The sequence below is a fragment of the Orussus abietinus genome, unplaced genomic scaffold (genome assembly GCF_000612105.2).
Source record: "Orussus abietinus isolate OABI.00-Male unplaced genomic scaffold, Oabi_2.0 scaffold71, whole genome shotgun sequence".
NCBI classification, from domain to species: domain Eukaryota; kingdom Metazoa; phylum Arthropoda; class Insecta; order Hymenoptera; family Orussidae; genus Orussus; species Orussus abietinus.
The window spans coordinates 474,015-487,818 of record NW_019394238.1 but is presented as its reverse complement, the minus strand read 5'-3'; the positions used below and the strand labels follow the sequence as shown (position 1 = coordinate 487,818).

At 43.1% G+C, this 13,804-nt stretch overlaps 1 protein-coding gene across 1 annotated transcript in view; it reads right to left on the bottom strand.

Moving 5' to 3' along the window:
• Positions 1-13,804, bottom strand: part of LOC105699912 — a gene marked incomplete at its 3' end in the record, with an annotated part of 145,509 nt that overhangs the window by 19,092 nt on the left and 112,613 nt on the right. The window contains 2 exon segments of the mRNA XM_012425335.2: positions 2,517-2,697; positions 5,667-5,875. Coding sequence (XP_012280758.2) covers positions 2,517-2,697; positions 5,667-5,875 — 390 coding nt within the window.

Genomic DNA, 13,804 nt, shown 5'->3' with positions numbered 1-13,804 from the left:
TGCGATCGCTATGCGAAGAATGAGGACATTAGGACATAAGGAGGATCGATATGTATACCCGGGTTAGCAGACGACTTGGTCGGAGATACCGGGAAGAATGGTACGGAGGCGCCAGACTTAAGAATAAATCCATCGCCGTTATCGGTCCTCCCAGACGATTGATTTACTTCCTAGGGGCTGGGGGCGAGAAAAAGTTTGATTGTTCGTAATCAGCCATCGATCCGTCTTGCCTTCCGATGGAACAAACTGGTGCAATTGAAATTGGATGCTTTACCGCTAATGAACTTTACTGGGCGACTAATGATCGCTCGGTCGTGTAACGAGATGATTCCGCTTGATTTTTGCTTCTGGCTTGACACAACTTGACTACAGATATTGATACAAATGGCGGCTATAAGTGATGTGGTCGAATTTTGTTTTGAATTAACTGTTAATTCTTACCTCGATCGATCTCGGTCGATCTCTCCGATTTGATTTCTTTTATAATATGTTATAGTAGACTAAAAACTAAACGACACGTATTTTTTTTAATCTGTCATTAAACACTTTAAGGGGGTGAAATCACCATCCAAAGTAAGGCATGTCAAGGGGTGATTCGACTGTTTCACCCACAAGAACATAATATTTTTTAACCAATCCACCTGAAAAAGCTTTCTCATAATGAGAAATTAAAAATATAATTCTCTCAATTAAAAAGAAATATTATGGGGTGAGCCATCCCTCACAGGCCTTACTTTGGATGATGGTCTCACCCCCTTAAAGTGTTTAATGGCAGATAAAAAAAAATACGTGTCGCTTAGTTTTTAGTCTACTATAACATATTATAAAAGAAATCAAATCGGAGAGATCGACCTAAGATACTTTCCTTGTTAGATGTTCACGAGTCACGTCCTAAAATTACAGACGGTTCGAAGAATACCCTTAAAAAAAAATCTTATTCCAATCGACTGGTTTGCGGTAGGTTTCACTTCACTTTAACTTTTCTAATTATGCACTTTGAAATGAAAATCAACATCCCCTTTCTTCTCTCATCGAGTACTGTCCTTTGCGAGTTCTGTCTTAGAATCTCGAACTTCTGTGCAAGAGGCAGCAGTTGATATCACCCAGACGATAGATGGGACTCTGTTTCCCCGTCGACAGTCGACCCCTTGGTTCTATCACTTTCGAAACGACGACATGATTTTCGGAGACACGCCACTCCTCGCTGCTTGGCGAAGTGTTTCCAGTGCGACCAAGTTGCAGGGTTGAAACATCTTTACTACCTTGGTATAACCTAGAAGTACGGCATCTGGATTCCGTACCAACTTGCACCCGAGCTGCTGCAGTTTCGTGTCGTCTTGTGTATGTCCCGTCCCAGCTCCCGCGTGAACGAGAAGCTAGTCGGAACATCTGGTGACCGGCAAAGAGAAGTGGGTGAACGTGGACAAATCCCCCAAGTGACTGAGACTTAGAAAAAAAAAAATTCTAATACCACAACCAGGACTGAACCCGAAAAAGAATTTTTTTGGTGCAGTGAGCTGCTGGGCGTTCACAAGTTCCGTTTTGTCCACCTGATGTGAAAGACAGGAGCTGATATCAACCAAACAACGGGCGAGGATCCCATCTCTTTGTCGACGGTTGACCCCTAGTTCCATCACCTCCAAGGAGACGCCATGATTTTTGGAAACGTGCACTTTTTTTTACAATCTTTGCAAAATCTGGAAACGTGGTGCCAAAACACGATGGGTCCTAGCAGCACGGTAGAATGTCGAAAAGACGAAATTTTTTTACGAGCCGCATGTCTAAATGTTAGAAGCTGAGTCACGGAATTCTGACGTTGCAATTAGGGTTGCACCCAACAAAAGGTTCTCTGATAATATTGGAGCGGAAAGGGAGTTCCCAATTAGGATATCCTGTTGGAGGGCACTACTTAATCCCACTATCTGAATTTTCTCTGAATACGATCACTTTTCCAGGAAGATTAGATACCAATATTGCTTTACCTAACTTTGATGAATGTGAAAATATTTTGCACGTTTCTGGCAAGCGAAATTAGCCCAAAAAGAGCAGGATAAAGTCGGGAGTTCGATCGTTGGGTATTCCGAGTTGTATTGTACGTTACGAACTCGCGTGCACATGGGCTCGCAAGAACCGAGTACTTTTTCGTAAGTGCCCGTACGTCCCCGTCCGGGTTGGGGTAGAATCGATTCCCTAACCTTGCCGAGTTCAAGACCCGGCAATCGCGGGACGCAAAGCGAAAATAACGCGAAGCTTTTGGGCAAACACTCGAGCCATGCCCCGATCGAATGTCCGGGCGGTGTTACGTCAACATGGCGGAATCCAGCCGTGGAGCTGGGTCTCCAGAAATCCGAGCGGAACGAGGCCCTCGACGGTGAAGCTCGAACGCCCGAATGAGCGCAATTAATCGAAATCGAGGGCGAGGGAATTGGAGACCTCTCGTTTCCGGAACGGCTGCCCTCTCGTCGCGGTTGCGAGTAATCGCGCTACTCCCTACGAGGGCTTTAGCGGGGACTTACATGGGGAGGAGAGTGGAGATGATGCGCTCGGCCTCCTCGGGGGGCGGCGGGAACTCCTGGGTCGGCGCTCCCGCGGGATCCTGTGGCTCCGGACAGTCCGGGACCGGACGCAGGGCCACCAGCGCCATCTTCGCTTTCCTTCCATTCATGCTCATGTATCCGTCGTCCTCGGACTGGTGCCCTGTAGCAGTATCGCAGAATAGGACGATTAGGATTAGATTCCTAGGTCGTTTGGGCCTGACGATGGTCGGATAGAGAAACGCCGCCCGTAATTACTTAATCCGTTGCGCTGGGAATTCTTTTCGAGCTGGTAAAACTGCCCGGCTGAGGATGCACCAGAGTACAAGGGGTTAATTGAAGTCAATCGCTGACAAATTACTTGGATTAACTGTCATCTCTATCGCCATAAAATGTAATCCCGTTGAAATTATCTCGAAGTTTCTCCACCTTGACACGTGTTAGGAAACTACTTGATTTTACGGAGTTGCAGATCGGTTCTAAACGATCCTATCAACGGCCCCGTGGATCTTCCATGAAAAGCCCTTGGCACCCTCCGGAGTATATCGGAAGACATTTCTCGTGGCGAACGATCGTCCCGGCGATAACTCCCCCAAGATTCGGGGAATCCAAAACCGAGGCCCGCAAATCGCACGAGAACGGAAGGGGGAGCGGATAATGTGCGCCAGGTTGAATCTGCGCGGAAAGCGGGCTGGCGGATGGCCAGGAAGCGTTCCGGTCTCGAGAGCCCGTCTCGGGTCTCGGGAATGCGGAAGTCTTAGCGACGGGAGGCAGTCGTTCCCGAGGGAGACCGCTAGTTAGGAGGGCGAATTACCGGCGCGGAGGCCAAGCTCCTTCGGGAAATGCCTCCGTGGACGAAGACACGCGCCTCGTACCCTCTGGTGGAGCGCGACGCCGTCGAAGGAGGCATCTTTCGCGACAAGGAATTCCTTGCGACGAAATTGCGCGATCGGGCTTCTAAAAGAGGACTTTCAGGCCGAATATGGCGAACATCGGGAATGGATCAGACATGAAACGCTAATGAGGCTCGTGTTCATCTTAACGTCTAGTTGCAAAGACGCTATCCTAACATAGGCACTTATTTGTAAATGAACGTGGAAGACCCTCGATTTAAATAAATCTTGCCATTCGAGGGTTTTGGTTTAAGGAAATAATATGGATTTTGCGAGGTTATTCGATGCAAATGGAAAGCTGCACTCTGTTAACGGAGTGTAATAGATTATGCAATTTTTGGCTACCGTGGTGAAGATTCCACTTCCTTTGTGATTCTGCTGATGTATTGCAAGCATTTCGGTTTGCATAATCATTAGGGTTTTGAGGCTCCCATGTCATCGGGCGACTGCTCTTGGGAAGTTGCCTTTTACGGGGTCAGAGGGCAAACCCGATTGGGCAATCAGGCGTCATTTGCTCGGGGTGAGGAAGGGAAGCAAGGCGCCCAATCACATGTAATTCCCTCGGGTAGGGGGTACATCGAATCCGTCGAATCACCCATATGGATTTTATTGGCCAATCGAATCTAAAGGGGAAAAAAAAAGACTTAATTTGGCATCCTTTGTCGCTATTAATATTCTTCGGCCATTTCAGGATCTCTGTCGCCACGCGATCCTTTCCGGGGATATAGTTTGTAGTGTTCGCGCTGATCTTTGTATATTTAAGAAAGATGTATAGTGTAATGGACAGGAGTGAAAGTTGAGGGTACCAGTTAGGTTCATGTACAAATAAATATTTAAATGAATCATATAAGCGTTCTTTTGAGCATAGGTACAACTATTCTTGGAACAGATTGGAATAAAAATTAGGATGTTTAAGGATTATCACCAATTTTAAATGATACATCCTGCAAGGAAGGATGACATCGATGCCACTTAAAGTGCCTTAATTATTTTAATTCTATATTTTAAGCATACTTTGAATTTTTTATCTTAAAGGGATGGTCATTTTTGGCACTGTGCCGTTTAATCGTTAACACCTGTTAACTGAAATTGCAGAGGTATTTATTAAAATATAGCTCAACCGTTAGGGCACGAATGGAGAATTCTGGCCTCTGGGAATGCGAGTCCCTAGAAATGCGAAGGGGTGAGTTCCCGGTTACAAGGGGTCCAGATTTATGCTCTCTGGGGTTTCCGGTTCTCGGTCCGGATGACTATCAACGCGTCGCGACATATCGTCGTCTGGACGCCGTCTGTTCTTTAAACCGAAAGAGTCGAACCAGCGATTGTTCCACCGAGTTAGTCTCCTGTCTCGCCGGAGTGGATTCCCCGGTAATCCCGAGAGAATGGAGAAATTTGGCCGTCGCGGCGAGATGCGACGTCGAGCACACTCGACGGGACACCGTTTTGAATAAATTTTCCCGTTTATTGGAAATGTCCTTTATAACTGCTCCTATGTTTCACGATCTGGATGAGAGGGTACCTGATAGATTTTTGCGATTCGTAGATCAACCGTAGATTACCATCTTTGTTCTACCATATTCTTGTAAGCTGTGAAAATACTAGAAAAGCGTCATTTCTATACAGCGCATAATAAATCGTCATTATCCCTCGTTTCCCGTGTACGGAAATTCTGCCACGCGGTGTACCGAGGGAACCATAACAGGGGCAGAAATTGAGATTCTAAACCGCGTTTTCATCCTCGGAAATGAGAACGTAGAAAAATATAAAAACGATAAAGCGACACCTCCCGCATACTGAAGAGAAGGTTAACCCATCCTCGCCACGGTAACCACATCCCGCGAGCAAGTTTCACCATTTTCCTATCTTACCTCCAGCTTCATTTATCCTGCCTAGACTTCCCCTCAATTTTTTACATTTCTCCGGAATCACATAAATGAGGAAATAAGACTAGAAATAAAAAATCTACCCGTCCAGCCGATTTACTTGGCATCACTTTGCATCAATGCGAATATTTATTTACGAGGAAGAAAATATTTAACAACGTGGACTAAGGTTCGCTTATTAAAGTATAACCTTTGTCTTTATCGTGTCGCAAAGTGCCTTTGTTCGAATTAGCAACGTATTAGGTTGCGCTACAGACGCCTGAAATCGCATCTTCGTTAAAGCTCAACCATCTCTCTAGGTAAGGGAAATCCCCTATCCGAGGTGAGGGGGTATAACGAGGACAGAAACTGAGAACCTAAGGACGGGCTCTCGTCGTCGGGCGTGAGACCGATACTGGGCTCGGTGCTGCTGCCGCAATCGCCAGGGCCGACGCCTCCGACGCCTCCGACGCCCCCGACGCCTCCGCCCCCGACGCCACCGCCTCCCTCGCCCTCGGCCTCGTGCTCGTCGTACTCTGAGAGCACTTTGTCCAGAAGCTCGATCGATCGCTGCACATCGTCACCTCTGGAACAAACGTAACGTTCGATTCTATAGAGATTTCGCACGATTCGCAGACCCTAGGTCCGCCAGGAATGACATGTGGATGGGGTGAGATGTGGCGCAATGGGTTGCGATCAAAGATGCAGGGTGATGGTAGAAGTAGATTAGTCGATAACCGTACCGATGGCGCCCATAAGTTCCCTAATAGCATAGAATAATTTCTAAATATTTGTTTTGTAATCTTTGCTAAATATCTTGAGCGACAGGATCTTTTAAGATTTCTTGTAGATTTCATTCGAAGATATCTGAAATATTTGTTGAATATCTCAATGACATATTTAGTTTCAATAATTTATAATTACATAAATAAAAATTATATTTTTCAATTTATGAACGTATAATAAAAATACATTTTTTACTTCGTGATTATTATCGGATTTTCGTTGCCCTATTTTATTATGGGAGCAAAATGTGTCATTTTGATTTTAAATATTTTTAAAACGTTTATAATGTATTCGACAGATAATATTTAGTGTACTACACTTTACTTGAAAGGTACAGAAATGTAAATACACTTTCGTTGACATCCCGAACGCCAGAAAGCTCAAGAAAGTACAAGATGGCCAATTTAGCGGGACAGTACGCGATTTTGGAGCTATTCGAAAATTCATAATTTATTCCATTCCAATCGCAGTTACGCAGTAATACATAATAATTGTAAATAGATAAATTTCAAATCAATACATAATTTGTAATAAATAATGATTGTATAATTTTTCAAAGATTACATACAAAATTAAAACGCTAAATCGTTCTATACACGAAGCAAATGTATTAATCATTATTTCTATTTATATTACGTTGAGATATTGGGGCAAACTTAGTATTTTCCTGTTTGTTGGTCTTTTCAATTTTCAAATTTGCCATCGATCATCGGGAGTGCAATCCGAATGATGACAAGTTAACATTAAGCGGAAATGATTTTACGGAAAAAAAGTTATGTACAAAATTAGTCGAGTATTGAAAATATTAATGAAAATGATATCACGTACTGGATGGAATGTTGTACCGAACGCAAACAATCTAGTTCTTAATATCAAAAATCACGAATGCCGAACAAATGTTCTTAGACGTTGATGCAAGAATTAATTCACCGGTAACTGTTAGAGGTTCGAGAAAAAATATCAGATACCCTGACAACTCTATTAAATTCCACTTTCTAACAATAATATGATTCATTCTATCAAAGTTTATCCCTCTTCGGAATGAAACAACTTTCCTTTTTAACATGTTTATGCGCAAAAAATATAACTATATTGAGTCAAATTTCTCTAAGCTGCGCTTAAAAAAAAAACTGTACTATTTGTAATTTGCCTCAATTTCATGTCATTTTATTTTGTTAATGGTACCCAGTAGAAACCTATTCGACGCAGGAATTTCTTTTTTTTCTAAAAAGTGGTTTTTTTGCTCAGCGTAGAAAGGTGCGTTTGGCGCGTTAAAACGTTCCACCGCTTCGTATGTAGGTCCGTATAGGTGTGATTGCGTTAGGACCTTTGTCGTGGGGCGTACCGGTGCGCCCGGGGTGTACGCGTGTCCGGGTCGCTCGTTAGAGCCATTCAACCTAACCAGCCACCAACCCCTGACCCTTGGCCCTCGACGGGAACCAATTCGGTCGGGCGATTCCACTCGGACGGCGATCTTTCAAGGAAGTTCGCATGGCCGGACCTCTTTCGCGGCGGTCGCGCGCACGACTGACGCGCGAAAAGGGATAACGACCGTTTCGCCCGAATTCCGGAAGCAACTAATCTTGAGGGATAACGAACGAGACTCCTGAAGGCTCGCCTCTGGATGCGGTTCTTTTCGTTAATTTGGCTAACTTTGGGCGTGCCGCGGAATTATTGGTACAGGTAAAGGGTCTCCGACAGTACGCAGAAAAAACGTATACCTATTCTAGGATACTAAGACGTGTCTGTATATATGTACATACAATTAAAACGCATTTCGCAACCTGCTAACCCCCTTAATCGTCAGCAGTACCCGTTCTACCGTAAAGTTCGCATCTATTAAGAAACTCGGTAGAGTTTCGCGCCACACACACATACACACACACACACCATGAAGTTGACCAGTTATATATAACATGTATGTATTTGGCGCAAAACTGTACCGAGTTCCTTAATAGATGCGAACTTCACGGCAGAACGGGTAATGCTGACAATTAAGGGGGTTAGCAGGATGCGAAATGCGTTTTAATTATACTGAAATTAAACGAATGAAATATTTGCTTACAGGGCTGTTTTACTTTGTTTTATGGAGAATTTAAGATAAAAAGAGAATTTTTTAATGTTTACAAATGGCGGTCTTGGGGGGCTGGACATTCCTGATTTTATTCATGATGTACATGATTTCAGAAGAACGGGTAATCCGAAACTGCGACAAAGTGAATGTTTCCATATGCTTGTTAGGAGGTTTACGGATTGTATCGCTGTGCTGATTGGAGAATGATTAACCTACGTATGTTGTTTGAGAAATTGAAGGGAGATACGTAAGATCGTAAAATTGTTAAATATAAGAATATATTAACTGTTATAAATATACAGTAATTACTATTGTTGAAAGCATGGGATAATGTACAGTTAAATTTGTAATGATTTGAGGGCCTTCCGTTAAACGGCACGTTTCACGTGAATTTTTTAAACGACTACGGATTTTATCGACATAAGAAATACTTTCAATTAAAATGAACATTCATTTAAGCGATCTATCGATTCCGTCCACTATTAGCCGTTAGCACGATTTTCTAAAATTTGAAAAATATTAACACCATTATCATTCATTGTTATTAATCTTGCTGACATCTAATAATTAGGTTGTTGGAGCAGAATTCGGTTGTTTATGTTCTAGTTTGAAAGGGAAAAGATAACAGTTTAAAATAATTGAATAAAAGCGATGTTTCAGCAGAGATAAGTTATCTTAAATGTACTAATTATGTCCGTGTCTAATCGCAATGAAGCTTTCGACACATGCGTCTGATTTGTTTTCGCAAGCTACCACCCAGTTGGATATCTCTGCGTGGGATCGTTCGGACAAGAGACGTGAAAAAGATAACTGTCCACCGCGGGTGAATTCACGAGCACCGGGAACCCGCCGGACACGTATAATCCCATGGGATAACGAGCGCGTCGTCTCGTTCTTCCGGGTTCCAGGTGCGACCTTCCGGTTAAATATACTAGACCCCGTATTCATCTCGAGGTAGCCGGAGGTAGCTGGGGTGTCGGGGCATGGCCAGGTTAACCTCGCATTTATCCAGAGGGATTCGGTCTGCGAGCGATCGATTGCGCGTTCCTTTTGCTTCGGGGGTGGTCGCTGCGATATCTAATGTAAGATTTGCGAGCATCCCACACGGAACAAGTATATATTGTATACGTACATAAGATATCTGGCATAAACATTTATTTTATTTTTGTTTGATTATACATTAGCGAACATTGGATTTATGGATTAAGGTCCTACTGCTGTAGCTTACATGGTATTAAGCTTTTTAACGAATTTCTTGCAGCGGAGTTAAAACAACTTTGTTCACGTTTCATTTCAAGCGTCACACTAAGGCTGAGCTATCAAGTCTTCCCATTGCTACTCCGAAAGCAATAACAAATGTTAAAAGTCTTAATCCATTATCTCATTAGACACTAAGAACCCTAATTCGTTTAATGAAAACGGGGTAGAAAGAGCACCTTATTTAATCTTCTCATTGCACCTCAAGCAACCGCGAAGTCTCACTAATCGGTGTCATTAGAGGATCTTTACGTTGGCCACATACGAGGTTGAGGCTAGGTTGAGGCTAGGTTGAGGCTAGGTTGAGGCTAGGTTGAGGCTAGGTTGAGGCGTGGTTGAGGCGAGGTTGGGGCGAAGTTGGTACGGGGTCGGTGCCAAGACCGTGTAAGAGGCGACGGAAAACCCTCGATTAAACAGCTCGACGACACGTAACGCTCTTAACTTCCTGGAAATTTTGGGGAAATCCTCTCGGGTGGCGTCGAATTGACTCGAGAAGCCGACGAAAGCGTCCTCGATCGGCGCCGACGAGGAGTTAGGACGTCCGGAGGTTGGATTGGATTGCTCGATTGCCGGAAACGGAAGGTGATTGCAAGGTCCGAGGAACAGTTCGAACGTTCAGGCCGGTCGATGGCGGTTGTCTTGGTCGATCCTAGAACCGCTATCGATATTTTTGCCTTTCAAGGAAATTCACTGTCGACGCGAATTCTTGCGGATGCTCGGTACCAAAAGTCACGGATTTCCTGTCACCGATTGTGACAGTTGCGATCATCGTGGAAATCTTGGTCGTCAAATTTTGGAAAGTCTGGGGTTTCCCAGAGTTAGGACGTGGATTGCAAGATCCATCAGCCACGTTAGGAGTTGGGATGACGGGTTAAGGTGAAGTGGAACACGTCGAGGAACTTGATCGACGTCGGTGAAGATTTTTCTAAATACGTACGTTGGCGACGTTTGTTTTTATATTGACAGCTGTGTTGAATTTAATTAAGTTGTTTCGAGCTGTTTTGGTACCGCAATTTATCGCTTCGCAGTGGTTAGAGAGCAGCAAAATTAGTAGATTCATTCGTTCTGTTTTCTATGAAAAGAAAATTTCGAAAGGTATTTTTGCCATTTGCTTAATCAAGGAAATCGCAATGTATTATTAACGGCGCATCTTAGATCACCGAAACGTGTCGGATGATACAGCAAGGTACATCTAAGTGCTTAAGAACACGTTTTGTGGGATAGAATTTTTTTCAACAGAGCGATTACTTTCTTGATAAATAAAACGACTTATTATCTTCCACCCTATATTACGTAATTTTAGGAATTTTTATGGGACACCAAAAGTTCCTAACTCTAATATAAATAAATCTCGTCTCAATGTGAGTTAGCTTCGAGGTTTTCGCCTGGAAAACAAATTTTACGATGGATGACTCGATCACGACTCCCGAGGGAAAAAGTTGGAGTTTCCGGGAGAATATAGAAGCTAACCTCGAAGATTTCTTGTCCAGGGAGAAGTCTCTTTTTGCGTTTTGAATAACGAATCGTTCGGCGGCATGGGAAGACATTTCCGTGAACGTTTTTGCGTCATCCGAAGGGTGAGCTCGGAACTTCAGATAGAATAAGTGAGCGAACTTCCGAGAAGGGTTCACTTAATTTTTGCGAATTGGTGCACTGAAATCGTGGAGAATTTCCAAGGTACACAGCTTCTCCGCAAAACTTTTTCCGGAAAACAATTTTGTTCCAAAAACTTTACTCATAGGACCAAGATGTATCGCAGTGCAAAAGGAAAAAGGAGTGGGCAACCTAAAATTCCGTTGACGTCTTTTTTGGTTTCATTTCTTCTGACATTTACGTCAAATTATACAAATCAATACATTCAATTTAAGGTGATATGAAAGTAATCTTTGAGGAGTCCAGTTCTCCCAGTTTCAGAAATTACTATGGGATTTAGGACACACTTTATACCTATGTTCGGTGAATGAATGTTAAGATCATTTGCAACAAGATTACAACAGAAAATTTTTAGCAAAATTTGTTAGTTAATTCGGTCCAAAGAAATAGTTAATTTCTTTAGCAACAGCCATATACATACACATTATACATATTCAAGTACGATGATATCTAATTCCCCAGATATGAGCATACGCAAAAAGTGGCGCAATTTAATCAGATATGATCGTACATATACAAACATCATATGTGATCATATATGATCATATACAATTATGTCGCGCCATTATTCGGACCTAATTATGTCTGACGAGTCATACGTAATCGTATATGAATATATATAATTATTTTTTCTCGGGCTCTCAGACGCTACTTTCATATCACCTTAAATAGGAGACGTAGATAACTCATCCATGATCGAAAGTTCAGTGCCAGAAACGAGGCCATCGCACGTCAACAATTGAGGTTTATTTCCTTTATGAAAGATAGAGACTATTTTCGTATTTTGTTATATCAATTACATCTGTAACGTGATCACTCTCCATCAGTGGTACACTCGCAAAGAGCCAGACTCGAATTACGTGAAAAAAGTGTAAACTGCGAATGCAGGTGGTGCACGACACGGGATTGCGTTTCAGCCGATGCGACGATCAGCACTTCTGCGAAAATCGAGCCGTCGGTGCTTCGCGGTTAGTGCGTGGTTCGTCCAATCGAGTCGAACCATATTCTGGGAAGCATAGTTACGACGATCCTATCACGCGTAAGCTATTGGGCCATTAAAGCCTAAGAAAAGTGGGGTCGGCGAGCCGTTGCCTGCCGGGCGAACATTATCGGCGAGCTGTCCGGCGCGATTTGCGCATGCGCGAACCTCTGCCCAAGAACTGCACGGGAATTGTTCGCTCCACCCGAGAGTTAGCCAAATCCTGTCAAAGGCTCGAGATCTCCCGGACTGGTACCCCGAGGATGAGGTCCTCCCAAAATTTAACACTATTTCTACCATCATTTTGTGTATACCTATTTCGACCAAAAGATTTTGATGAGCTGAAGGAAAATGATACCGCTAAATAAATTTAACAATTATTATACGAAAACTTAAAACATTAATTGAGAAAAAATTATTAATCTTTGAAAATAATTTCAAGTTAAAATTTTAATAGGTGTCTTTTGACACCCTTGGTAGTTTGATACTTTGACACGTGACTTATGAGCATCTAGGAATTATCCTGACACTTTCAAAATTTGGATTTTCGAAAAAAAAAGTGTTTTGACTTATCCTAAACCAAAACCAAAATGGCGTCGAGCTCTCATATTTCGATCGATATGCAAGTATTTGAAGGCTTTGATATGAGAAATGAAAGTGTCAGGACAATTGTACATCAAGTTAGAACGCTCTAGTAATCAAGAAACTCGCAATTAAACGAAGTAAAGGCAACAAAAGTGTCTTATGCGCTTCTGTGCTAAAACGAAGGTACCACAAGGTCTCGGAGAAAATTTAATTGACACTAAAATCACGGATGGCGCAGGATGGCACTCCGTAGTTAATTAGGGCATAAAAAACCACGAATCCAGAAGATTTCTGGAGTTTTACTTCGATTGCTTTATAATTATTGTACGGAAGCGACTGATGGAGTATGTCATTTAGTACAATACCCAATATGATTCGACACGGCTGTCGAATTAAATTCGAACGTCGGCAACGTAGGTATTTAGACGAACACTGTTTACCAACGTCGATGAAATTTCTCGACGTATTTCACTCCACCTTAAGAGTGCAAACGGAAGTGGAGAAACGAAATTCGTCAAATTTGCTTCCGCTAGTTTTTAGGATCAGAATTTTAGCGAGACCCCGATCAAGAGTGGCCTGAATTGGAAATGCGATTTGGGAAGGAAAAAAGGGAAGGCAAATGAAAATGCGCAGGACGGTCGCTTCCGCTCCGCTATGGCGGATATAACGAAATTAGACTTCGCTGCGGCGCGGGCTTTCTGGGTCAGTTTATTCGCGTATGCAATATCCAATACGGGTTTTCAGCGGAATGGAGAGAGAATCGCGATAGAGAGGCGAGATCGCGGGGAAACGGCGACGCACATGCAGCTGACGTCGACACCGTGCGCGGGAACGAGCGAGGGCTCGGCAAACTTCATTATGGTACTGCCCTCCATTTTATCTCGCCGACCACCTACGCCATGTCCCGAGGAGTATTAGCGAAAATCAATTATTCAACCCGTGGGAGGAAAATTATTTATTAATCCGCGTTGTTGCCACTTGACACTTGAGTCTCAAGACCTTTGGTGTATGGGGTGAACGTCGATATTCATCGGGTTAAAGACTCCCTTTGTGACAATATGTATTACATGTACTGGGATAGAAAACGTGATAAAGCGGTATATATATAGATACCGCTTTACTGGGATAGAAAGTGATAAAGCATATATATATACATACTCAAGCGGTCTGGTAAATCAGAA